This window comes from Pipistrellus kuhlii, unplaced genomic scaffold (genome assembly GCF_014108245.1).
Source record: "Pipistrellus kuhlii isolate mPipKuh1 unplaced genomic scaffold, mPipKuh1.p scaffold_m20_p_9, whole genome shotgun sequence".
In the NCBI taxonomy this organism is placed as follows: Eukaryota; Metazoa; Chordata; class Mammalia; order Chiroptera; family Vespertilionidae; genus Pipistrellus; species Pipistrellus kuhlii.
The window spans coordinates 40,330,694-40,355,138 of record NW_023425595.1 but is presented as its reverse complement, the minus strand read 5'-3'; the positions used below and the strand labels follow the sequence as shown (position 1 = coordinate 40,355,138).

The window sequence follows — 24,445 nt, the reverse complement described above, 5'->3', positions numbered from 1 at the left end:
ACTGTTTTATGAAGACTTAATCCTTGATATCCCCCCTACAATTTCCTATCTCTTTTCATTAAAACATGGATCTTAACACACAGCTTGACAAACATGCTAGTCATCAAATCTTATGAACTCAATTCTTAATATTTGGCTGTTGGTTTTAAGCATAGGCTCTCAGTAATATCTGAATACACAAGTATATGAAATCTAATTATCAGCTTCAATGCAAACATAAGACTTGGTTTTAAATGTTAATATTGGATATTAGCATTACACTGTACCATGTCTTATGTGATCATGTTCTTTTCCCCTTAATAAAAAGCCTGGTAGACACATAAGCCCATAATGACCTGAGTACAATTAGCTACAAATATTCTGTAGAAAGGTGATTGTGTATGAAAACTTCAATCAATATTAAAAAGGAGGGGTAGGAAACAGAATCTAAACAAAATATTTTAAATGAAGTTGCATCTCTCATTTAAAAATTAAGATATAATTCACACATTATATAATTCCATATACCGCATTTTTGCTGTAGACATCTTTGTTGTAGCATCTTAGCCAGAAACATTTTTGCCACAAATGTTTTTTGCCGCATAACTAATTGTTCAAAAGGCAATTTTGCTGTAAATGATAAATAACATTTGTCTTTTGTTTGGTTTTATTTCTCCATTGACAAATCAACCATTGTGAAAAAAGATAAAATAACTGCGTGGCAGTTGGGTTTGTTTGGTTGGTTTGGTTTCTTTATTGATGAATCAACTGCCTTATTGTACTTAAGACTTAATGTATTTAAGCTGGTCATCAGTTTAGTTTTATATTCCTATTGACAAAGTTTTCTCAGTTACTCCCAGTTTTGTATTATATATAAATCTTAGCTAGCCCTTATAATGACTAAAGGCTATGAATAAAGGTGCTTACAGTGAAAGTATTTAGAACCATACAGTTCACCCCCTTAAAGTGTACAGTTCAGTGTTTTTTAGTATTTTCACAAAGTTGTACAACATTACCACTATCTCCAGAACCATCATTCCAAAAAGAAACTCCATACTCATTAGCAGTCACTCTCCTCCTCTGCAACCCTGAAGCTTCTGAGAAGCACTAATTTACTTTCTGTCTCTATAGATTTGCCTATCCTGGCCATTTCATATTAATAGAATTATACAATATCTGATTTTCTATGTCTGACTTCTTTCTAAATTTAGCATACTGTTTTTAAGTTTCATGTTGTAGCATGAATCAATACATTCATTTTAAATACTATTTCATGATACACACACACACACACACACACACACACACACACACACACACCATGAAATAGTATTCCACATTTTATTTGCCCATTCATCAGTTGATGGATATTGGGGTTGTTTCCACTTTTGTGCTATTCTAGATAATGCTGCTATGGACATTGTGTACAAGTTTTCTGTGTGGGCATGTTTTTACATCTCTCTTAAAAGCAATTAGTCTAGCAAATCTAGTTGTGTGTTCATTTAAGCAGAACTTCTTAAACTCCTATTTAGGGAATGCAACCTATAACCTTAAATCAATTATTCAATGAGGAGACGGCTACATATGTCCATAAGAATTTTTCTACGAGCCTATCATTTAGATATGATAATTTCATGAAGACAGCTTCAGTCTTGTAGAAACTGAGTTGTCATCATATAGAGAATTTCTAAAGTCCTCTGCATTGTTTTAAAGGACAGCTATACGTCATGCTGGAGAGGAAAAGTACTCATTCAATCTTCTAGAACTCACTGAAGGAGCACTTTTAACATATAATTTCCTTTACATATCAACTATCTTTTAAAGTTTGGATTTTCCTCTTAGAAAAAAAAGATTTGTCAAATAGTCAAACCACCTGACTCTCCATTGTAGCTTAAGTGTTTATTATTAAGACATAATTCATACTGAGAGTCAAAAAGTAAGAAGAATGTATTTTGTGTGCAAAGGATGAATATATCGGTAACTTTATTTGTAACAGATTTTTTAAAAACAAGATGAATGGAAATTGCTCTCCCATGTACTTGTATATAAATAAACATTTCCTGTTGCCCACATTTGAAGTATGATAAGCTATCAAAGTTCATAAAAAGCAAATAAGCTTCAAGTACACTAATGTCTTTCAGCATGACGGAATGTGCTCTGGATTTAGCCATCTGGAGGCCTGAGTTTGTTGATTCTCTAACTGACTAACCTGGACAATTCATTTAATGTTTTGCACCATGGATTTCTCCTCTATAAAATAAGGGGCTAGACAGAATAATGTTTAAGTTCTCTTAGAACCCAAAATAAGACTACTCTGCTGTTCTCAGGATGTGAAAGTAATATGTTAATTATTTCTAATGGTGAGAAAGATGCTTTATCTGATGACATAGTGGAAGGAGTATTATTACACCGAGAATGAGGAGTCAAATCTAGTTTCAGTTCCAACACTGAGGAGCCATGTTATATTATATACTAGATTAGATAACTTTAAGATAATTTCTAGCTAAAACACATTATATGGTTCTATATCCTCATTTGGACAATTCCTTGGCAAATTGGAAATCGGTGTTTTGAAAAACCTTGAGGATCACTATCATTAGTTGACTCAATTATTCCACATCTGCTACCCACAAACTATACCCAATATATGCTATCTCTATACCCTCAAGTACATCTGCAGCTGAAAGACAGAAACTGGAGCTATTTTTAAACCACACCATGTGCCTGTGTTTTGGGCCAGGTGCTCACCTCTGAATATTTCAAGAACTGAAGTATCCTATTTCCATTCCTTGCAGGAAACCACATGTTAGTTACATAAGACATGCTACCTAAATGGTCATATCTAGAATTTTTTCAGGCTTCCCAGAGAATAGTTATGTTTTCACATGTAGGTAAAAATAAGCTTAAACAGGCTAGTCTTTCTGACTTTGATTTTGGAGATGAAACCATAAAAATTAACAATTGTATGTGGCTTAACATTCTACCAAGTTTATTGATGCTCAGAAGGGGTAAGGGGGCTCCCTGTGACCTTTTAATAAGGGCACTAATCCCATTCATGAGGGCTTTGTCCCTGTGACCAAATTACTTCCAAAATGCCTCCTCTCCAAATATGATCATATTGGGGATTAGGTTTCAACAAAGGCATCTGGGGAAGGGGGCACAGACAGTCAGTCAATAGCAGATGGTGTCTGATTAATCAGGCCAATTGGTTACTCAGAGTTATAGGATAAGTAGCGGAGTAAGCATATCCATTTCCCCTTTGTTATATATCAAAGAGATACCCCCAGATCAAAGAGTTATAACACACTGTCAATGGCTTTTGACTCCAGTTAACTTAATCTTATGTCCATTTAGCTTGTTCAAATTAATATTTGTCGAAATGCTTTCAATCAATCCCTTCATCTGGTACCAACTGGACTGCAAGCCTTGAGACAAGTAATTTGGTTAAGGTCTGCTGACTTATGACTATTTTGCTAATCACATGAACTTTAAGTTTAGATCTTTAAATTAATTGTTAACACACTAACATTCCAGTTAGAGGACAAAGATCGCCAAACTGGACAACAAAACAAAACCCAACTCTTCAAGCCTTCCAAGAAGCACATGTAAGACATAAAAATACAGATTGAAAAAGAAATGAACAACAAAAACAAAAACCTCATGCAAATACTAAGCAAAACAAAGCTAATACAGTACAGTGATACAATTAGTTTTTAGGACAAAAATATTAATAGTAATGAAATGGGACTTCCATGTTTAAATTTTTAGTCCACTAGGAAGATACAAGATTGAATTTGTACCTAGTAATGATATCCAAATAAAATAAAAACTATAAAACTAAAATGAGAAATAAGCCGAAACCGGTTTGGCTCTGGATAGAGCGTCGGTCTGCGGACGGAAGGGCCCCAGGTTCGATTCCGGTCACAGGGCATGTACATTGGTTGCGGGCACCTCCCCGGTGGGGGTTGTGCACAAGGCGGCTGGTTGATGTTTCTCTCTCATCGATGTTTCAAACTCTCTATCCCTCTCCCTTCCTCTCTGTAAAAAAATCAATAAAAAAATAAAATAAAATAAAATGAGAAATAATATGCATTCACAATCACAGAGATTTTAAAATCCCTCTTTCAGTAATTAACAGAATGGGAAAAATCAGTACATATATAATTAGAGCAACATGATTAACATATCTAGTACACTTAAAATTCTAATACACATAGTTAGGTATGTGCCCTTTCAGAATGCATATGGGAGACAACCAATCAATGCTTCTCTCTGTCTCTAAAAAAATCAATAAATCATATCTTCGGATGAAGATTAAAAAAAAATTTTTTTGCCCAATAACTGCAGAACACATTCTTTTCAGACACATGTGGGGCATTTACAAAAACTAACTATAGATTGGACCACTAAACAAGTCTGAACAAATTTCAAAGGGCTGAAATAAGGAGCACATTTGTAAAAATCTCATACATCAAAAAACACATGGAAATGATAAAATACTAGAGGCCTGGTGCATGAATTCGTGCACCAGTGGGGTCCCTCAGCCTGGCCTGCAGGATTGGGCTGAAACCGCTCTCCAACATTCCTCAAGGGGTCCCAGATTGTGAGAGGGTACCCCATCTATGCACAATTGGGGCCAGGGAGGGATGTGGGAGGTTGGCCAGCTGGGGAGACTGCAGGAGGGCTCCAGGGTTTGTCCAGCCCATCTTGCTCAATCCCAATTGGCCAGACCCAAGCAGCAAGCTAACCTACTGGTCAGTGTCTGGCCCCCGTGGTCAGTGCACATCAGTAGTGACTGGTCAACTGCCCCCCCTGGTGGTCAGTGCACATCATAGCAAGCAGTTGAGCATAGCATATCATCATTACGCTTTGATTGGTTGAATGGCCAACTGCATGACTGGACACAGCATACCGGGCTTTTATTATAGAGAATTTTGAACTGAATGAAAACAAACACTAATGTATATGCTTGGTCTCAGGAGAAATTCTAGATAGACTTCAAATTAAACAGCTTATGGGTAAATATAGATGAGTGAATGAATTCAACTGAGTACATGTAGAAAGGACAATAATAGAACACTAAGCTTAGGCACTATCTTTTAAAAGGCAGGCAAACAGGAGACAGTCAAGATAAGGGGGCCCCGGGGAGCTTAGACAGTACCTTTGAGATCTGAGTAAGCAGGGATCCTGCCCCTCACGTGTCAGGAACACTTGTGCCTTATTAGGAAATGCCTTTTTCAAGATTTTGTAAATCCTCCTCGTTCCTGGGACTCCACAAGCCACCCTGAGCCTGGATTTGGTCTCATGTGGGACCTGGTTGCCAGAAGTACCTCTTGAAGTTTTCTAAATTTCACTTTGGTGTGTGAAATAGATGTCATTTCTCTCCTTTGACCCAAGGAGATCTCAACAGGTGATCTCAATCTTCTCCGTGAAAGAGGAAGCAAAAGGAGGAACAGATTGGCAGCATGAAGAGAATGAAGATTTGGAATAGTTGCTGTGGGGAATGGCACAGGGAGCAGAACAGAGTACAGGTTTCACAGCTAAAGGTTTAGCTGAGGGGCTGCTAGGGACTTGTGTGTCTAGAAACTGCTGTTGATTTTTGCTCCTATGAGCTCTACAAGCTTATGTCCAATCACAGAACTTATCAGATACTGTTTGTTTAATAGACCATGAATTTCTTGAGGGAAGAAGCTTGGCTTTCACCTTTGTATTTCCAGTACCTCGAATGAAGTAAGAATATAATTAATATTTATTAAATAAAATAGTCACATTTAATTCTACTACTTAGTTGTTTTTTTTTTACCTTTCTTCTTATCCCCAGCCCAGATTCTGCTGGGCTAACTGCTTCTCTATCAGGATCCCATAGCACATGAATGTTTGTAACAGCCACTAAAGAACCTCTTTCATTGCATTTGGTGCATTGTAGTGATACTGTAACGTCTGTCTTACCTAGTAGAGCAAAATCTTGTAGGCTTGCTATCACAAACTTGACAGAGTAGTTGGCCTAATACACAGCAGGCATTTTTCTGGGCTGACCAGACCAATTAATGAAGACTTTAAGTTTTGTTTTGTAAAGGCTTTATTTCTGAATATACATGTGAGTTAAATAATTTTAACAAGCAAAACCAACAATATTACTAACATACAATCAAAAACATAAAGTGCCAAGTTATCTGAATCAGAATATTCTTGATAAAACACAGAAAAACAATTGCTTTATAATATTTTTAAAAGACAGCACCTCTTTTCTATTTGTACTTCTTCAAGTGTTCAAAATGGGAAGAATGCTTCCCATGCCAGTGGAGGCAAATGTTTCCAAGCAAACCTTTAAAGGTTTAACCATTGGGTCGAGGTGACTTTCTGTGAAAACAATTCAGGAGACCAAACGTTTTTAGTTTCAGGCACTGAAGGTGGCCAATTTTCTGAAAATGAAAGGCAATAACTGGCTTCTGAACTACAATCAAGTCCCAACACTGACTCTTTGGAAATCCAGCCTGAGTGTGTACTGCTGAAGGTAGGCGTTTTCTGGTTTGCGACTACTGCTGTAAGTGTGTTCTTTATATTTAACTCTTTCTTAATGAAACGCTTACTAGTTCTTTGTTTGATATGCTTCAGTTTCTTTCTCGGTAATGTGTTCTCATCAGGAGAATTATAGGCAGGAAGGCATTTTCTTATACCTAAGGCTTGGAATCCAAGCCTATCGGGACAAAATGCTTTTTTTGTGGTAGGAGGGACCCATTCATCAATGTCAGATTCAAGGCACTCAGCAATAGAACAGTTGTTGACAACCTCTGGTTGTGTCACACCAGGTATAACAGGGCTTTTGGCTTTCTGGCTGGGTATTTTTATATTTTTTTGAGACCTGGGAGTGGCTTGCTGTGCCTCATTTTCAGAGGAAATCCCTGCTTTTTTACAGTTAGTATCAAGATCCACATAAAAGACAGGTAGTTTCTTGAAAGCTCCTTTCACCCCAGGAATTCTTGTTTGGTGGAATCCTGCAACAGGAGTTGACTGTGAACATGGAACGAAGTCCTGGCTACTTTCAACATCACTTTCTGAATCTGATGGGAAATGTGGTGAAGAGCATGTTTTTGGATTCATGGAGGCAGGTATGTTTGGCAAAGGTAATTTTTGTGAAGATTGGCTGAAGTTTTCAGAAAATGATCTCAGTGAAAAATCAGATTCTATATGATGACTTTCTGCCAAAGAGTTTCCCCATTGTAACAAAATATCCTGTGACTTTTTGGTGGTTTCTCTTGCCATGTCCATTTCTTTAGCACTATCATCGAAGAGATCAGCAGAAGCATTGTAACTGCTTTCATGACCAGGAACATAGGTCTGTGTTAAATTATCTTTGATATGTCCATAAGGCATTTCTTTCAATGCATTTGTACTTCTACTTGGACTGCTGCAAAGAGCTTCTACGGAATACGTAAGTTTCCTGCAAATTGTAAGACTGTCACCTTGGTCCTTTGGCCACCTCCTACATTGTTTATTTTCTAAGTTGCAAAGGTCAGAAACATCATTATACCTCCTGGAACACAAAGTCATCAACTTTTCACTCATTTCCAAAGGTGATTTTTCTCCACTTCCATGAAAACACTTGATATTGAGATAAGAATGGTCACTCTTTGAAGTACTGTCTGTATGTGAAATTGTAGCCCTACGTGATGGAATTCTGGTAGACTTCCTAAGAGTACGTGTTGTTCCTAAACCTTTTGAAATTGGATACAGAGCTGGCAGAAAAGCATTTGATAGAAAACATTCAGAAATATCTCTTCCATTTCTACCTATGGAGACAGCCTCTGCTGTGTTATCTGGTTGTGACTCCTGAACACTAACAGCTGGATTTGCTTCACAGTTGGAAAGAAAGTTACCTTTGCCACAGTTTGCTTTGACTGCTGCTTGACATGATCTTAACGCTATAGGTGGTGTATGCAAGGCTCCAGCAGTTCCCTGGGGAGTCACAGATAAACTGCTGTGGTCTGCCTGTAATTCATCGATGCCATTATCTAGATGATGCTTCATACTGCTGGCATCCATGGAGGTTATAGCAATCTCACTTTCGATAGCTGCCAGAAACTTGTTTAAGCTTTCAGAGAGTGGCAGATCATCCCAAATCTTGGGATCAAAATCCTGGGAACCATCAGCTATCTCTTCAAGACTGAGTGATATAGGTGGACAACATGCAGATCTTTCCTGAAGGCTGGAGGGAGTATTAACATCATGACACGTTAGCTCATGCTGGGAATTTGTCTTTTTAATTCCTACTGCACTGTGGAAGGATTTTGTATTACTTGGTTCATGGGACTCTTGCATTTTCAAGGAGACTATATTAGAACCAGTAACTCCAGTTTCATGATGACTGCTGTGTGCTGCACTTGGCTGATTAGCTTGTAAGCCATGTTCATCACCTAACTTTTGTGCTGTGCTCTTTTTATCCATATACGAAACAAGGCTCCATGAATCCTGAATGGCATCATGGCAACCACCTGAACCAGTGGCCTCTGCCAAGGAAATGCACTTTCTGTTCTGGTGAAGAGTATCAAAGGCCTTGCTTTGTTCTGAAGCTGAAAAATTATCCTCATCTGTTAGTTGTGAAACAATGGAAGTGAGTTCAAGTGAAAGCTGCCAGGACATTAAAAAGTTCTCTCTGCCAAGGGACTCAACAAAACAAGAGCTGCTGTCAAGGTCACATATGCTGCTGAGATCACTATTACCGGAGCATTCTAAAGCAAGCAGGTGGCCATTAGGTGCCCGGGAGCCACCGTGGAATTTCCTGAAATTGGAAAGCTGCAAAAGCTGCCGGAAATAGTCAATGACAGTGAAGCCTGCAACACCCGGGTCTGGTAGGACGATCTGGCAAGCCAGTAGCTCTTTAATTTCTCTCCTGCGGCCAGGGCACTGTTCTAAGAAGTTACTGGAATCTGAACCTTGCCCATGTTGGTTTTCAAAATTCTGTGAAAGAAGTTAATACATTTAAATGAGAATAAAATTTTATTCGACTAGAATGTGAAACATTTAAAATAATTTCACATCATCTAGTGTTATAGACATAGTAGTATAAATAAGAAAAGTAAACTTTGGAGTAAAGCGACTTGTATTCAAATCCTAGTTCTAACATTTACTGGTGTAACTTTGGACAACTTATTTAACCTTTTTGAGCCTTAGTTTCCTCATTTATAAACTAGAGATTAAAAAAATGCAAGTTTACTGTATTTGCAGTAACATGGAAAACTATACTACTTAGCAAAAAGTAGTTGCTCAATAAATGATTGCTATTATATCTGTCATTAACTTTCATAAACTTTAAATGCTTAAGGGAATGCTTTCCCCTATTAAAAAAAAAGATAAAAGAATTATCTAAGGTTTTAACAAAGAAAAGCTCTGTAGCTCCTGGCTTCACCTTCCCTTTGGTCTTTCTCACTGTGCAGTTAGGGAGTGCTCTGTTCTTAGTTTTAAAACCCTAATTCCCATGCATATAAGTACAACCAATGGACACAAAACTCTGGGAAGGGAGGGTATATATGGGGGGAGGGGGCAATGGTAAGATATGTACACAGATAATAATTAAAAAAAAAAAAAAAAAAAAAAGAAAGAAAGAAAAAAAACACACCCTAATTCCAATGTGGATAAAATTTACATTTGTTTCCTTTAGCACAGATGAAATAGAAAATGACTACTCCTTCAGAATTAGTACATTATTTTCAACTTCTATTATCACTTTTATAATTATTTAAAACTGTCCTTTCTAACCTATTATTAGTTATCAATATGCAGATAAACAAATATCTAACACTTCTGAATTTATATAAAGTTAGATTTTTAAAGTTCTGAAACATTTAAACTAGACTTTTCTGACTTCTGAAAGAGGAAGTTGTCACACATGGTGTTTAACCGATAGCTATTTTTACACAGTCTAAAGTGCTTCTACAGGATCTCACATTTATGACTCCGAGAAACTATTTAGAGAATTAAAATAATTTAATTACAATGGAAATGTTAACAGAAGAAAGTCTTAATTACCGTCACTCCAAAAATAAAACTCTGTCCAACAAAGCAAGTTTCAACTGCTTTAGTCAATAGGTTCTGAGTTGCATCCCTATCCAGTGCTCCTGGAATTTCACTGGAATCCTGAATGTACCTTGATTGGAAGAAAAAAAAAAAGTTTGAAGAGATAAACTTTGAAATTTTAACTTGCCATAAAGTCAGAAATATGAACAATTAGTTTGAAAATGCAGCATGAAACTTTTGAGTTACATATTTAAAAAAGTGACTTTAGCCCTAGCTGATTTGGCTCAGTGGATAGTACGTAAGCCTGCAAACTGAAGGATTCCAGGTTTGATTCTGGTCAAGGGCACAGGCCTGGGTTGTGGGCTTGATCTCTAGTAAGGGGGAAGAATGGAGGTAGTGCAGGAGGCAGTGGATCAATGATTCTCTCTCATCACTGATATTTCTTTCTCTCCCTTCCTCTCTGAAATTAAAAAAAAAAAAAAAAAAGGTGACATTAAAAGCTAGGCATTTTGTTCCCTCTAGTTTCCCATAGCTAGAAAGACAAAAACAATTGATCAAATGTGAATAAATAGATGCCTGCCTAGGAATCAGGCCCAGCAATTATTCTAGAAGTAGCAGTAGAAGCAGTGATAGAATCTCTAGTCCTCATCAAAGCAGAGAGGAGTCTTTCCTCTTCCCTGGTGATCCTCTGGTCTCTCTGCTGTCCCTTTCTTCAAATGAGTCTGCTCTCGACTATAAGGAGACAGGCATTTCTTCTGTTAGGGATTAGGGGAGGTGGGTAGAAGACTGCTTAAATATATCCTTGCATTTTTAGGACAACATCATAAAAGGTCAAACTATGCAGGTGAAGTTGCAATGAGAGAAATAACATTTCTACATATTATATGCAAATATTCCCACAAAAGACTTCTTCTGCCTCAGGGATGTTGGCCAACTGAATGTAAGTAACTTGGATAATCCCTCAGTTTGAAACAATTTTACTTTCTTATTCTATGTCCTCTAATTTGGATTAGAGTTTTGGAATTTAGTATTCTAATCACAGCTTAATTGGCTTGGATAAAAGGAGCTTGGTTTAACATTATCACATTATATATTCAGAAAATAAACATCTATTTCTTGATGATCTTTTATTATTTTTATTTTATTTATTTATTTTTAAATATATTTTATTGATTTTTTTACAGAGAGGAAGGGAGAGAGAGAGAGAGAGAGAGAGAGAGATAGAGAGAGGAACTTCGACCAGCTGCTTCTTGCACACCCCCTACCGGGGATGTGCCAGCAACCAAGGTACATGCCCTTGACAGGAATCGAATCTGGGACCTTTCAGTCCGCAGACCGACGCTTTACCACTGAGCCAAACCGGTTTCGGCTCTTGATGATCTTTTAAAGAAACTGATGTTCTGAGGGTTGAGCAGTCAATGAATGAGGTCATCATTTTTTTATTTTTAACCAAATGTTTATTACCTTAAAAACACATATTTTAAAATTCTATTAATATACTAAAGGTGTAGCTAGGAAAAAGAATGCTTTAAATAATCTTACCTATGCAAATCAGTGGCTGTAAGACCAAAAAATGCATCTAAGCAGCTTCCAAAAACAGTAATGCCAAATAATTTGTTTGATTCTGCAACTTTTATGCAAAGTCTGTATCTGTAACTGGCATTTTCAGCTTCACCAGTAGAACCACATTTTGGACAATTAGACCTGGAAAAGTAGAAGAGAAAAGTATAGAAAGGTTCACTATTTTTTTTTTTTTCTTCATATGATGAAAAACAAATGTGGAAAAGTAAAAATTAAAAATAATGTTTTGTTTACAAATGTTCCTATTCAACTTACATTCATCTTAAACTACTTCAGATTAGTTTCTTTTGAATTTCTTTACTCATAACAGCTGCTTTCAATGGTTTAAATTAAGTGGCACGAACTGACAGAAAAGTGAAGGGAGTGTGTGTGTGTGTAGGATTTAGGAGATAGCATGGTGGGAAGAGATGTTTTAATAGCTAAATCATCATGAACAAAGTGAGATACATTATAGTCTGGGGTTGGGGGTATGTGCAAACTAAATATAATGAAGTAAACACTACGCCAACAGAAGACCTGAAAATTAATGTCTATCTTCTATTAAAAATAATTAATAATCTTGAAACAATTAATAAAAATGTATATATAGAGAACCCAGTTACATTTTTTCTCACCATTATAAAAATAACCTTACTTTCTTTAATTCATTGGAATATGTTAAGAATTTATCAGATTACAAAACATCTTATTTCACTTGTTTTTCTAAGGCAATGTATTATATAATTATTGTCAATGTCTTTCTGGTGAAAAAAACCTATTAAGTGTAACTTTACTGTCATGTACTAAATGTCTGGTTTTAGGATATTTACTAAATCCCTTAAACCTTGATTGCCTCATCAGTAAAATTCAGGGTTGAAGAAGTATAAAAGAAGACAAAGAAAAAGAAAAGAAAGTAAAGAAAACATCTATTGCCAATTTTACCAATTAATAAGTTAGTTTGATTCTTGTTATTAAATATTGTAATGATATTGTCACTTCTACTGTTTCCCTCCTTTTAAGTTGTTTGCAATAATGTCTTATAACTTATTATACATTCTTAATTTAGCACACTGACCGATGAAAACATCTTTTGGTAACAGTTAATCTTAGGATTTTTTGTTTTTTGTGTTACAGTTTAGCAATTATCAACCTTTTTCATTTCATGGCACATATAAACTAATTACTAAAATTCTGTAGCACACTAACAAATATATACTTTGCAATCTGACAAAAAATAGGTGTGATTTTGATTCATCCACACAGATTGCTATTGTTGTGTTGGCTGTTGCCATTTTTTTTAATTTGGCAATCTAAGGAAAAAGAGGTGAGTGCCCCTGACTAAATAATCAGGTATTACATTTTTTAAAAATTCTTGTGGCACACCAGTTGAAAGTCACTGATCTAGCTTAAAAAAGCAAATAGAAGATGCTAACAGAAAATAACGAGAGCTGTAAACATTAGATTGCTGCCATATAGCCACTAGGAGGAGCCTAAACTCCACAGGACCAAGGTGACTATTTTGAACAAAGGTTAATCCTTCATATAAGAAGTTATTGATTCATCATTAGATCTGTGCTAATTATTTTTTTGCTACACTTAGGATGGATCTGTGCCAACCCATTTTGTAATCTTACCCAAACCTGCTGGAGTTGTGTTGTCGTTTGGCTATAAATATACCTTCTTTAAAGATTATATAATAATGCATTCAAGTCTGAGGTAATATTCTTAGCTAGCAGGGTCACCCAAGACCAGGGGAAAACACAGATATTTACATTACGATTCATTAACAGTAGCAAAATTAGTTATGAAGTAGCAACTAAAATAATGTTATGGTTGGGGGTCACCACAATATGAGGAACTGTATTAAAGGGTCACGGCATTAGAAAGGTTGAGAACCACTGAAGGAGGCTATTATGCTAAGTGAAATAAGTCAGTCAGAGAAAGATAAATTCCATAGGATTTCACTTACATGTGGAATTTAAGAACAATATAAATGAGCAAAGAAAACAGAAACAGACTTATAGACACAAAAAACAGACTGATGGTAGTGGGGTTAGGGTAAAAAAAGTGAAAAGATTAAGGAGTACAAATTGGCAGTTACAAAATAGTCACAGAGATGTATAGTACAGCAGTCAGTCAATAATATTGTAATAACTCAGTATGGTTCCAAATGGGTACTAGAAATATCAGGGGAAACACTTTGTAAGGTATATGATTATCTAACCACTATGCTGTACACTTGAAACTCTAAAACTAATACAAAAGAATACTGAATTTGAACTGTAATTGAAAAAAAGTACTTTAAAGCTTTACATACCACTTCTCCCCAATAGGAGAAAACTATGATCAATGTGTGTAAAATTCAATTCAACTTATTTAAATAAATGACACAAACTTTTTGGGTGGCTGAGCAGTGGGGTGGGAAGGGATAGGAGAGAGGATAGTGTCTGAGCTATAATTCACATTTTAAGACAGGAAATGGAAGTGCTTAGTATCAGAGAGATTTCTAAACTAAAGAAACTATGTATCCCATTATGTAAGTTAGAAGGACAACTCACAACTGTTTGGGTTAGATGAACAGCTTATGTGGATAAATAAGTACCCCCCCCCACTCATAATTTTTGGGAGAGCGAACACACACACACACAAACACACACACGTATGTGAATATGATAATCTTATATGAATGATCAAAACTTTTCAAACATGTGTTTTTTATATCTGTACATCTATGTGTCTGCATCTCTATATACATCATGGAACTTTTTTAAATGAAATTTTGGAACCCTAACAGAAGGATGAAAATGGAGGTCTTGCTGAAACAAAAGTGGGGGCCCGTGCCCATCCTACTTGTTAGCACTAATATTCCTTCTCTAATCCCCATTTCCCTCTAGAAGCATGAACCCTTAAGGATCTGCAGAATGTAATTTGAAAACCACCACTGCTCTAAATCTTGGAGGTTAAAACAAAGAAGAAGGTTAACCTTATTAAATACAAAGCACCTATTATAGATTTTATCACTAAGGATTTGGAATTCAAAGAAAATCTTTAGGTGGAAATTTTTCTGCTCTTTGGTGTCTCTAAAATCCTTTCCAAAGGTTAGAGTATGGAATTCCTCTGTCAAAACCTTGCTATGCTGTGCTGTAGCAGTGGGGAAATGCAAATGGGGAATTTCTGTTTCTTACACTGGCTTGCAACTGACTTGTATTTCCTCTCTTGTGTTTATAGGCTTTACATTTACCTTTTGGAGACTAAGATTATCCGAGAGAAACACTTTTGACATGAAGGATATATAAAACTTGAATTTTGGAGAGCAAGAACGGAGGCAAGAAGAAACTTTCTTTTTCTATTCATGTATTCACGCTGTGGCCTGCAAAACAAAATAGTCACTGGGGTGAGTGGCAAATCTTTAATTGTAGGTGCATAATTCATTTCTGAAGATGTCTTTTCTAGTAAATGTCTATGTATTGAAAAGCTCAATGCACAAAGATTTGTGCAAGAATAGGCCTTCCTTCCCCTGGCTGCTGGCACTGCCTTTGCTTTGGCTGGTGCCACCTTCCCACCTTCCCACTCTGTCCAGAGGTCTGACGTGGCTGAGGTGGTGCAAAAGCCTGTGTCCCACCCTGCTCCCAGCCTTGTGAGCCTGTGTATGCAAATTAATCCACCATCTTTGTTTGCATACTCACTCCTGATTGGCTGGTGGGCTTCATGAGGGTACAGTCAATTTGCATCTTACTCTTTTATTAGTGTAGATACATTACAGTAGTTTCATATATGGTGCCTTAATTAAAACTTATTTTAACCATTACTTACATTTTATCCTTTTTGGATTTATTTTCTTTAATTGTGATTATATGAGCAGAGATGATTTTATTTAGAGTTCTAAAATTTTATATTGTATCAAAACTATTGGCATGCATCAAATTATATTCTTCACAAAACTATTATCAAATTCAAATTTTAGGAGATAGATTAAACCTATATAATGACTAGGTTTAATTGTGCCAAGTGTTGTGGGGAAATTTAAAAAATAAGATACTTCCTGTCCTAAAATGTTCACTGTTTAAGTGGGCAGACAACTTACCAATAAGTGAAAAACATATAAGCAGAAATATTTGGGAATTAATTTCTAAGTTAAATGTATAAGAAGTAATTACTATATTTTTAAAGGAAGGTTGATTAAACTGTCTTTAAGGATTTATTGCACTCTAGTGGATAAAATAAGTATGTCTAGAAAATTATGACTAGCAAATTTGAGAACTGAAATGAAAAAGGTCATCAAATATTTGTGTTTCACCTTGTAAACCCCAGAAAATTACAAAAAAACTTCCCATTGTCTGGTGGACAAAAATATAATAATATCCTTTTAGAAAGTTACTATTAGCTGTTTCCATCATGATACTTGTCATCTAGTTTGCTTTGTCTCTCTCTCCCTCTCTCCCTCTCTCTCTCTCTTGCTTGACTTGCAGTATGTGAATCCATGTTTAATGCATAACTGAATGAAATATTGGGAATGAATAAATACTAAAGTTAGGCAAGCACAATGATAGACTTAACAATTTCATATGTGGTATTCCTTGCAATTTATCTTTCTTCTTGATTTTTATTAGGAAGGCTGGTGATATAGTATTACATTTATTTCAGCTCCATCATAGTCAGCAAACCATATCCTGTGGGAGGCTGAGTAGGAGTGGTGTGGTAGAAGTGGAACAGGTGCACGGGGGCTGCAGCAGAACAAGGCTAATGTATGAGGCTCTTGAATTCTTGGTTTAAAACCCTTCATCTTGTTTCAACTATCAACTTATCATCAGCCACAAATCAACTGGGAGAAAGGGAGGCTCAAAGGATGGAAGACAAGTGCTTTCACTGAGCACAGAGAATAATGCCAGTGTACTGAGGAAACACATTTACATTACTTACCCTAAGGAACAGAATGTGGTTCAGAATAAAAGCACTAAGAAAATCCTGAACCAGAGTCAAAGAATTTTAAATTAAAATAAATCTCTAAAGAGCAAGGTATACAATTATATCTAGTAGAGCTTTATTCTATTATAATCATTTGCTAATTTTATTATTTTTTTCATTTTTTAAAAAGAAAATTAACCAATTAATCTTCAATTTCTTATACCTACTTGTACTTTCAATGTAACTTTGTCCCATTACGATCAGGAAATTCTTTTACTAAATACATTTTGGGGGAATAAATTTCCATTTAGTTAACAAATTCATAGAAACGGGGGTAGAAAAAGGTCCAAGGGACAGGTAGCTACTAATTGTTTTGGAGAATAAGCTATCTTTCCATGCTAGTCTGTAGCTTTTGACCCTCTCTGCCAACTCCCAGGTCTGATGACTTTTACTTATTGATTTCAGATAGAGAAGAAGGGAGAGAGAGAAACATCAATTTGTTGTTCCACTTATTTATTCATTCATTGGTTGACTTTTAAAAAATTTTTAATTTTTTAATTTTATTGATTTTTCACAGAGGAGAAGAGAGAGGGATAGAGTTAGAAATATCGATGAGAGAGAATAATTGATCAGCTGCCTCCTGCACACCCCCCACTGGGGATGTGCCCGCAACCAAGGTACATGCCCTTGACCGGAATCGAACCTGGGACCTTTCAGTCTGCAGGCCAACACTCTATCCACTGAGCCAAACCGGTTTCGGCCATTGGTTAATTCTTAAATGTGTCTTGACTGTAGAGAACCCACAATTTTGATGTATGGGGATGCACTCTAATCAACTGAGCAATTTGGCCAGTCTCGGGTCTGATGAATTTTAGTAAAAGAAAAAGCTTGTTCCTCTTCCTAAAATGCTGAAATTTGTTTTTTTTTTCTTTCTGATTTTGAGCAAGAAAGGAATGGCAATTAAACTTAAGTAAGCCTAATTGTCTTAAATCTCTTCTATTGTTTACGGTTTTATTTTTAATTATACCGGTAATTTGTCATTTTGTTAATCTTCTATTTAAACTGCCAAATATGTTCACATGGCCTAATTTTTTACAATATCATTAACAAAAAGACTTAAAATAGCCAAAACTGGTTTAGCTCAGTGGATAGAGCATCGTCCCTTCCTTTTCCTCCCCTCAAAAGGCATGTTCACCCCGGCACATGTGCTCTTTTCTCCTTGGAAGGCAGCCCGGCAGGGGTCTTCTGCATCAATAAAGCCTGTGTCCTGCTCTCCGGCCCCTCCGTTTCATCTTTCAAAAACAGAGTGGAGAAAGTGTTTACAGAAATCTAGCCAGCTGAGTGTACTTCTTACCACAGGCATCCCCTCTGATCCTCAGACGGATGGAGAAATTGCCTCCAAGTCTCATCTTGCTCCTTACCCCAGGCACCCCACTACCTCTCACACACAGGCTGCCTGGAAGTGGATGGAGCATTTTGCATTTAGATCTCTTCTCATCCTTTTTCCCAAGCAGCCAGGCCTACTGTCCATCACAGGCTAGGCTAAATCTGAGAATTTGACTCCAGGTCCCTCCTCAATCTTGATCTCAGGACACCCTCTGTCCATCACGTACTCGGCAAAGCTGGAAAAAACGCTATCAGCTCCAGGTCTCTCCTCACCTGTTTCCCCAGGCACTCTTCTGCCCATCACGTGCTGGGCTGGCATTAGGATGAATTATTTGCCTCCAGGTCTTGCCCTTTTACCCTGGACAACCTGGCTAAAGCCAAGATGCAGAATTCAGCTTAAGGCCTCTCCTGGCCCGTTAATCTCAAAACACCCTTGGCCCTTCACATCATGGCTGGAGTCAGGAGAGAAAATTTGTCTTCAGGCTTCTCCTTGTCTTTTAACGTATGAATCCAGGACATAAAGCCACATACAAAGACTCCAGACCCCAGACACATAGCTAAATAGATTTGACACCAGATCACAGGCCCTGGGGATGGAACCCAGATCCATAATCAAGGCCGCATAGCCAGACTCCAGAGTTGGAGCCGGACAATGGACCCCCGTTGCCGCCAAATGCAGAGGCTGAACCAGATCCTCATGATGTAAACAGGCTCATGACTCAATGAAGAAATCTCATGACTCTCTAAGTCAATGCAGCTAGCTTCGCAAATGTAGAAGAGAGGAAAATAACTCAAAGCACTTCTAAAGTCTACCAAACACTGCAGAAATAGACCAGAAAGGTGGACAGAGTCAACAAAAATAATGCTTACCTTTGCTGGCAGATGTTCATGATCTTTCAGGTGCAGCAATTTCCAGAAGTTAGCAGTGTCCCTGCCATTAAGTTCATATGACTGGTTCATCAGTACTGTGGATTAAAAAAAAAATTTTTTTTCTGCCCTAGCTGGTTTGGTTCAGTGGATAGAGCATTGGCCTGCAGCCTGAAGGGTCCCAGGTTCGATTACAGTCAAGGGCACATGCCCAGGTTCCGGGCTTGATCCCCAGTGTGTGGTGTGCAGGAGGAATTCATTGATGTTTCTATCTCTCTCTCTCCCCGTCCCTTCTCAATGAAATCAATAAAAATATATTAAAAAAATATTTTCCTCACACTTTCTAAGTTAAAACAGCTGGGCTAATAATCAAATTAGCATATTTAGATTAACAAGTAATTCAAAATTTAATACATGTGAAGGAGAATTTGCATACAAATAAATAGCAAAAACAATGAGGCAATATTGGGTATACAGGACATTTTGGAAATGGGGGAACAGGGTCTTAAACTTTAGGTGAAATAGGCTATAAGCAGGTAATTTTAAAAAAGTGCAACATACATGGCAGGATACTTTTTTTAAGGCAACCCCCAAAGCTGTAGCCCATGGTCCGGGAGAGATAAGGAGGTCAACAAACTCCTGCTTGGAGTCTGAATTTCTAAAGCTAAAGTGATTATGCTTACGTTTTCTTCCTAAACCAGATTTTCCTAACGAAATATCTTAGGAAAAAATGAGATGAGAACCATAGGTTCTTTCTCAGTTTTTTGTTTCTTAACAACCAGCTTAAAATCAACATGCAAAAAAAAAAATAAAAAAAAAAATCAACACACCAAGTGCAAAACTTTGGTCCTCTTCATCCCCACCTTTGAAATTTTAAAGAAAAGTTTTAGATCCACAAGCTAAATTACTAGATTGTTCCATATTTCACTGATATAATCATTTAGTCTTGAGAATAACTTAGTTTAGTTAAATTGTTAAAACTTTATTTCAGGAAACGGTGACGTTAATGTACTCCCAAAATTTACCTATTATTAAATGTCTGATTATTTGCTTATGAGGGAAAAGAACAAACTTCCCTCTAACCTCAAGGTTCTATTTCCTGATCTAATCAAATATATATGAGACAAATTAGCAACAAAAAATAATCAAATTTAAGACATACATATGTATGAAATCCTCACATACATGAGAGTCAGAGACTCCAAATGCAGAAGAGGATCAGAGATAGAAAGAAAACTAGAGTATATAAGATATTCTGAGCTAGGGATGATGTAAGGTGCCTTCAAAGTGCCCTTGCAAAGTGGTAAGAGGCTTAGTAAAAGGTGCTATTCCCAAAATGTACACTAGATGGCAGCAAAACGGAAAATATTTACTGGTGGCCTCAATGTTATCCGAAAGATGCACACTAGCTGGCCGTATGCATCAGTGTTGAAAGGGAACCCATTCTGAGTAGAGGGTCCACTCACATTAGCTCTGGGTCATATTCATGTTGGGAAAATTATTTAAAGTCCTATAACATGAGTTCAGTTCTGGGTCCTGTGTCTGGACAGAGGTCCCTCTCTGAGACAATAGTGGTTCCTATCAAACCAGCTCTTGGTCTGGTTAGTTTGGTAAAAGTCCCACCTGAGAGAATAGTGGATCCTGTCACATGAGCTTTGGATCCTGTTACTATGGAAAGGAGTCCCACCTGAGAGAGTAGTAGGTCCTGCCACATACACTTTGGGACCTACTGTTATGGGCATATGAGACATTCTGAGGTAGGGATGATATAAGGCGCTTTGAGGAATTCATAGGGTCCTTGCAAAATGATAAGAACAGATGATTAGTGAATAAGCATCTAGTCCCAAGATGACAACAGGGAAGAGCACTTCCTGACAGTGTGCATCTGAGTATATGGAGCTCTTCCCTCCTGCCACATCAGGTCTGGATTCTCTAAGTGTTGGGAGGGGTCCTCCCTGAAAGTAGGGAGTCCTGTCATGTCAGCTCTGAGCCCTGTGAGTGTGGGGTGAGTTCCCTCATGAAAGAGTTGGGGGATGCTTACACATCAGCCCTGGGTCTATTTAGTGTGGAACGTTGAGCCACTTGAGAGTATGGGGTCCTCAGACATCATCTCTGGATCCTGTGAGTGTGGGGAGGAGTCCAACCTGAAAGGGTTGGGGAATCTCGTGACATTAACCCTGAGTTCTGTAAGTGTGGAGAGGGGTCTCACTCTGTAAAAGTTGTGTGTCCTGTCACATGAGCTCTGTATCCTGTGAGTGTGAGGAAAGTCTGTCCCTGAGATTTGGGGATCATGTCACATCACCTCTGGTTCCTGTGAGTGAGGGGCAGGGTCTTTTCCTGAGATAGCAAGAAGTCCAGTCACATCAGCTCTGGGTCTGGTGAGTGAGGAAATTAGGTCCTTTTCTGAAAGAGTTGGGAGTCATGTCACATAAGCTCTGGGTCCTATGATAGTGGACTGGGGTCATACCCAAGACAGTAGGGGATCTGATTACTTCACAAATAATTTTTACAACTATTAAAAAAAAATGATTAGAGGGAAGAAATCACATAAGAGTGTTTTATGGAATACAAATAGAAATTAAGATGTTATCTAATGGTTTCCTTCAAGGGCACAAAGTTGTCATAAGATGTCCCTGAGAAGTGATTTACTAACTTCCTATGAAAACTCTAGAAAGGGAAAAGAGAGGCCGGCAGGAGATAGAAAATTAAATAAACCAAAAACATAGAGACAAAATCTCTTTTGTCTAGAGAAATATTGGTAAATATTTTGAAATGTTATTCAGGAAAATCTTAGTGATTATAACACAGTTTGTCCACTGCATTTATGAGTGTTAACATAAGAAACATTCAAACCTGTGAAGAATTTTTCTGAGTTTATTTGAGCTAAAGTGTTGACAATTGTTGGGAAGCAGAATCTCAACGGATTGAGATAATGCTCCAGAGAATGGCAGTTTTGCACCTTGTTTTATACATTACAATAAAAAAAGGAGATGTAAGTGGATTACATGAAATCCACTGGTGATAGATTAGAGAGGTGGGAAAAGCAAATCAGGGAAACCTCTGTGATTGGATAAAAAGTAAAATGATAGACACATACTCCTTTTACTTAGGCGAGCACAGGATAGTAACAGTCAACAACTAACTCAATAATAATGAGAAGATTTGTGGTCAACGCAGAGTGGTGCCTGTGTTTTGAGGGGTTCAGAAAAAGGAAAATTACTTTGACATTCCAAAAATATGTACCTGTAGATGCAAAAAGGCAGTAGGCTCACTTAAGGTAAAGACTGACAGACTGACCTTTGTCAGGGAAGATACCAGCCTAGGATATGAGTATCCACCATAAATGGCTTTTTAATTTTAAAGTTTAAATTTCAGAACAACATTTGTAGTTACTTTAGGTCTCTGAGTTTGCAAGGCTTCCACACAGTCAGGTTAGCATGTGGCCCCTTTTTGTCCAAATAGGTAAAGTACTATTCTGGGAATAGGGAAGGGAACAGGGTTACAGACAGAAAAAAACAGGCTTGTGTTCAAGGAATTTATAATCCAATGGCAATGTATAATTGGCAATGTATAATTGCCAATGAAGTGACACAAAGGTGCACACAATATTTACAAGCTCCAGACTTCCATATCTTTACTGCTCATCTGAGAGCCAACAGTATTTGGATGTCTCATAAACATCTCAAGTCTTAATAGGTAAAATACCTGAATTCTTGGTTTCCTCTCAAACCTCTTGTAATTTTCTCCATTTCAGTAAATGGCACTACTCTCCATCAGTAACTCTGGCCAGATATCTAGGAGTCATCTGTTTGCCACAAGTCACACAATATACCCATAGGTTAAATGCTTGAGTCTATTTCCTTATCTAAAAACCTTCATTCACTTCTCCCTTCCCCCAGTCCAATCCCACCTTAAGCTGCCACCACCTTAATGTAAACAACCATTATCTCCTACTTTTGTGGCTCCATTCACAACCTAAGTGGTCTGATCCCTGCCAATCTCTCCAGACTCATCTCATACAACTGTTCTTTCTGAATATATATATTCCAGCAACATTGGTCTTTTCTTAGGTTCTTGAACACAAAGAAGCCAGACTCTTTTTGGCCTCAGGGCCATTGTACAATCTATTCACTCTGGAATGTTCTTCCTTTCCAGCTCAATGTCTAAATTTTTCTCATTTCATAGGCCTCAATTTAAGTGTCAACTTCTCAGAGGCCTTCTGAAACCAATCTGATTCAGATGGGCTACGTTGTTATTCCTCTAACGTCCATCTATAGAAGATTTAAGTTCTATTAGGGCGGGAATCTATCTTGTTAACCGCTGTAATCCCAGTACCTCCCAGTTCTTGGCACATAGGAGAGAATCACTTAAAACATTCTCAGCAGAATGAATAACTACCTGGAGGTGAGGGAGATGGTGCATTTGAAGAACTCAAAAAGACATTCGGTATGGTTGGAACCTAGGGCTAGAGTGGTGAAAAACAAAGCAGGAGAGGTTGGCAAAGGCCCGACAAGAAAAGTCTGGTGACCCATGTTAAGGAGTTTAGATTTACATCTGAGGGAAGATCGGAGCGACAGAAAGGCTTTATTTCTTTATTTATTTTTAATTTTTATTTTATTTTATTGATTATGGTATCAAATAATTGTCCTTACCCCCCCCCCATTCCCATCCCAAACTCCTCCCTACATATGCCCCCACCTCCCTGTTGTCCATGGCCACTGGCTAGGCCCATATGAATGCACACAAGTCCTTTGGTTGATCTCTTCCCTTTACCCCAACCCTCCCCTACTTTCCCTCTGATGTTTGAGAGTCTGATCGCTGCTTCTCTTTCTTTGGGTCTGTTTTTGTTCATCAGTTTATGTTGTTCATTATTTCCTCTAGATGTGTGAGATCATGTGATCCAAGAAATACTCTTATAAGAACCTAAACTGCGACAAGCCATAATGGTTATGCTGAGAGGCAAATGAATCAGTCTGTAGAAGACAGAAGAAACACAATTCAGAGATGGAAGATGCTGACGACGCCTCACCATACCAGCAGACGGAAAGGTTTTAAATGGGGAGTGCCGGGACCAGACCTGAGCTTTACCAGCCTGGCAATGTGGAGCCTGGCTTGGAAGGAAACAAGACTGAAAGAAGGAGAACCAGCTGGGAGGCTCCTGTCACAGTGACTGGCTACATGTGAGCGATAGGAAGGAATCTAGAAAACGTGCACGTTTCTGGTCTGGTCCCACCGCTCAGTTACTTACGTTTCCCTCTGGGCCACCACGGCAGATTGGAAAAGACGCCTTTGCAGCACGAATTACTTTCCGCGCAGCAGCCGGCTGTGTCAGTCTCTCCGAGCACCTCCAACGCCGCGGCGTCCCATTGTCCTTTCTGTATTTCCAGTTCCAGATGCTGATCCGGGTCCAGCTCGGTAGCTCAGTAAGTAAATGCTCAGTAAACGATGGCGAGAGCTCGGTCTAAAGTGAAAAGGGCCGCTCTTTTAAAGAAGAGGCTACCTCCTGGAACAACAACAAAGAACGCTCTGAGTCTCATTCATAACGTTCAGGGGGTTCGTTAGGAGTTTCGGGGTCTCCCCTTTCCAGAAAACCCCTCCCGCAGCCACTCACCGCAGGCCGAGGACCGGGACCCGGAACCTGCCCGGGCAACACTCCCACCGGCAGGCAGAGCCGGCTCCAATCGAACCTCCCGCGCCCCGCTTCCGCCGGAAGTGACGCTCCCGCCGTGGCTCC

The 24,445-nt window shown here is 38.0% G+C and overlaps 1 protein-coding gene across 7 annotated transcripts; it reads right to left on the bottom strand.

Annotated features, from left to right (window-relative positions):
* Positions 1–6,046: 6,046 nt before the first annotated feature.
* On the bottom strand, positions 6,047–24,441 carry DDIAS (DNA damage induced apoptosis suppressor). 7 transcript variants are annotated; one of them, XM_045578121.1, is made up of 7 exons: positions 24,323–24,441; positions 23,960–24,214; positions 18,715–18,809; positions 14,795–14,923; positions 11,536–11,697; positions 10,006–10,123; positions 6,047–8,937 (listed from the first exon to the last, which is right to left on the bottom strand). In XM_045578121.1, exons 3-7 carry the CDS (start codon positions 18,732–18,734, stop codon positions 6,307–6,309), a joined length of 3,060 nt encoding a protein of 1,019 aa, XP_045434077.1. In that variant the 5' UTR covers positions 18,735–18,809; positions 23,960–24,214; positions 24,323–24,441; the 3' UTR covers positions 6,047–6,306. The 7 variants fall into 7 exon arrangements, with proteins under 7 accessions (XP_045434077.1, XP_036283789.1, XP_045434079.1 ...); XM_036427896.2 differs by lacking the exon at positions 11,536–11,697; XM_045578123.1 differs by lacking the exon at positions 14,795–14,923.
* Between the last annotated feature and the right edge of the window lie 4 nt (positions 24,442–24,445).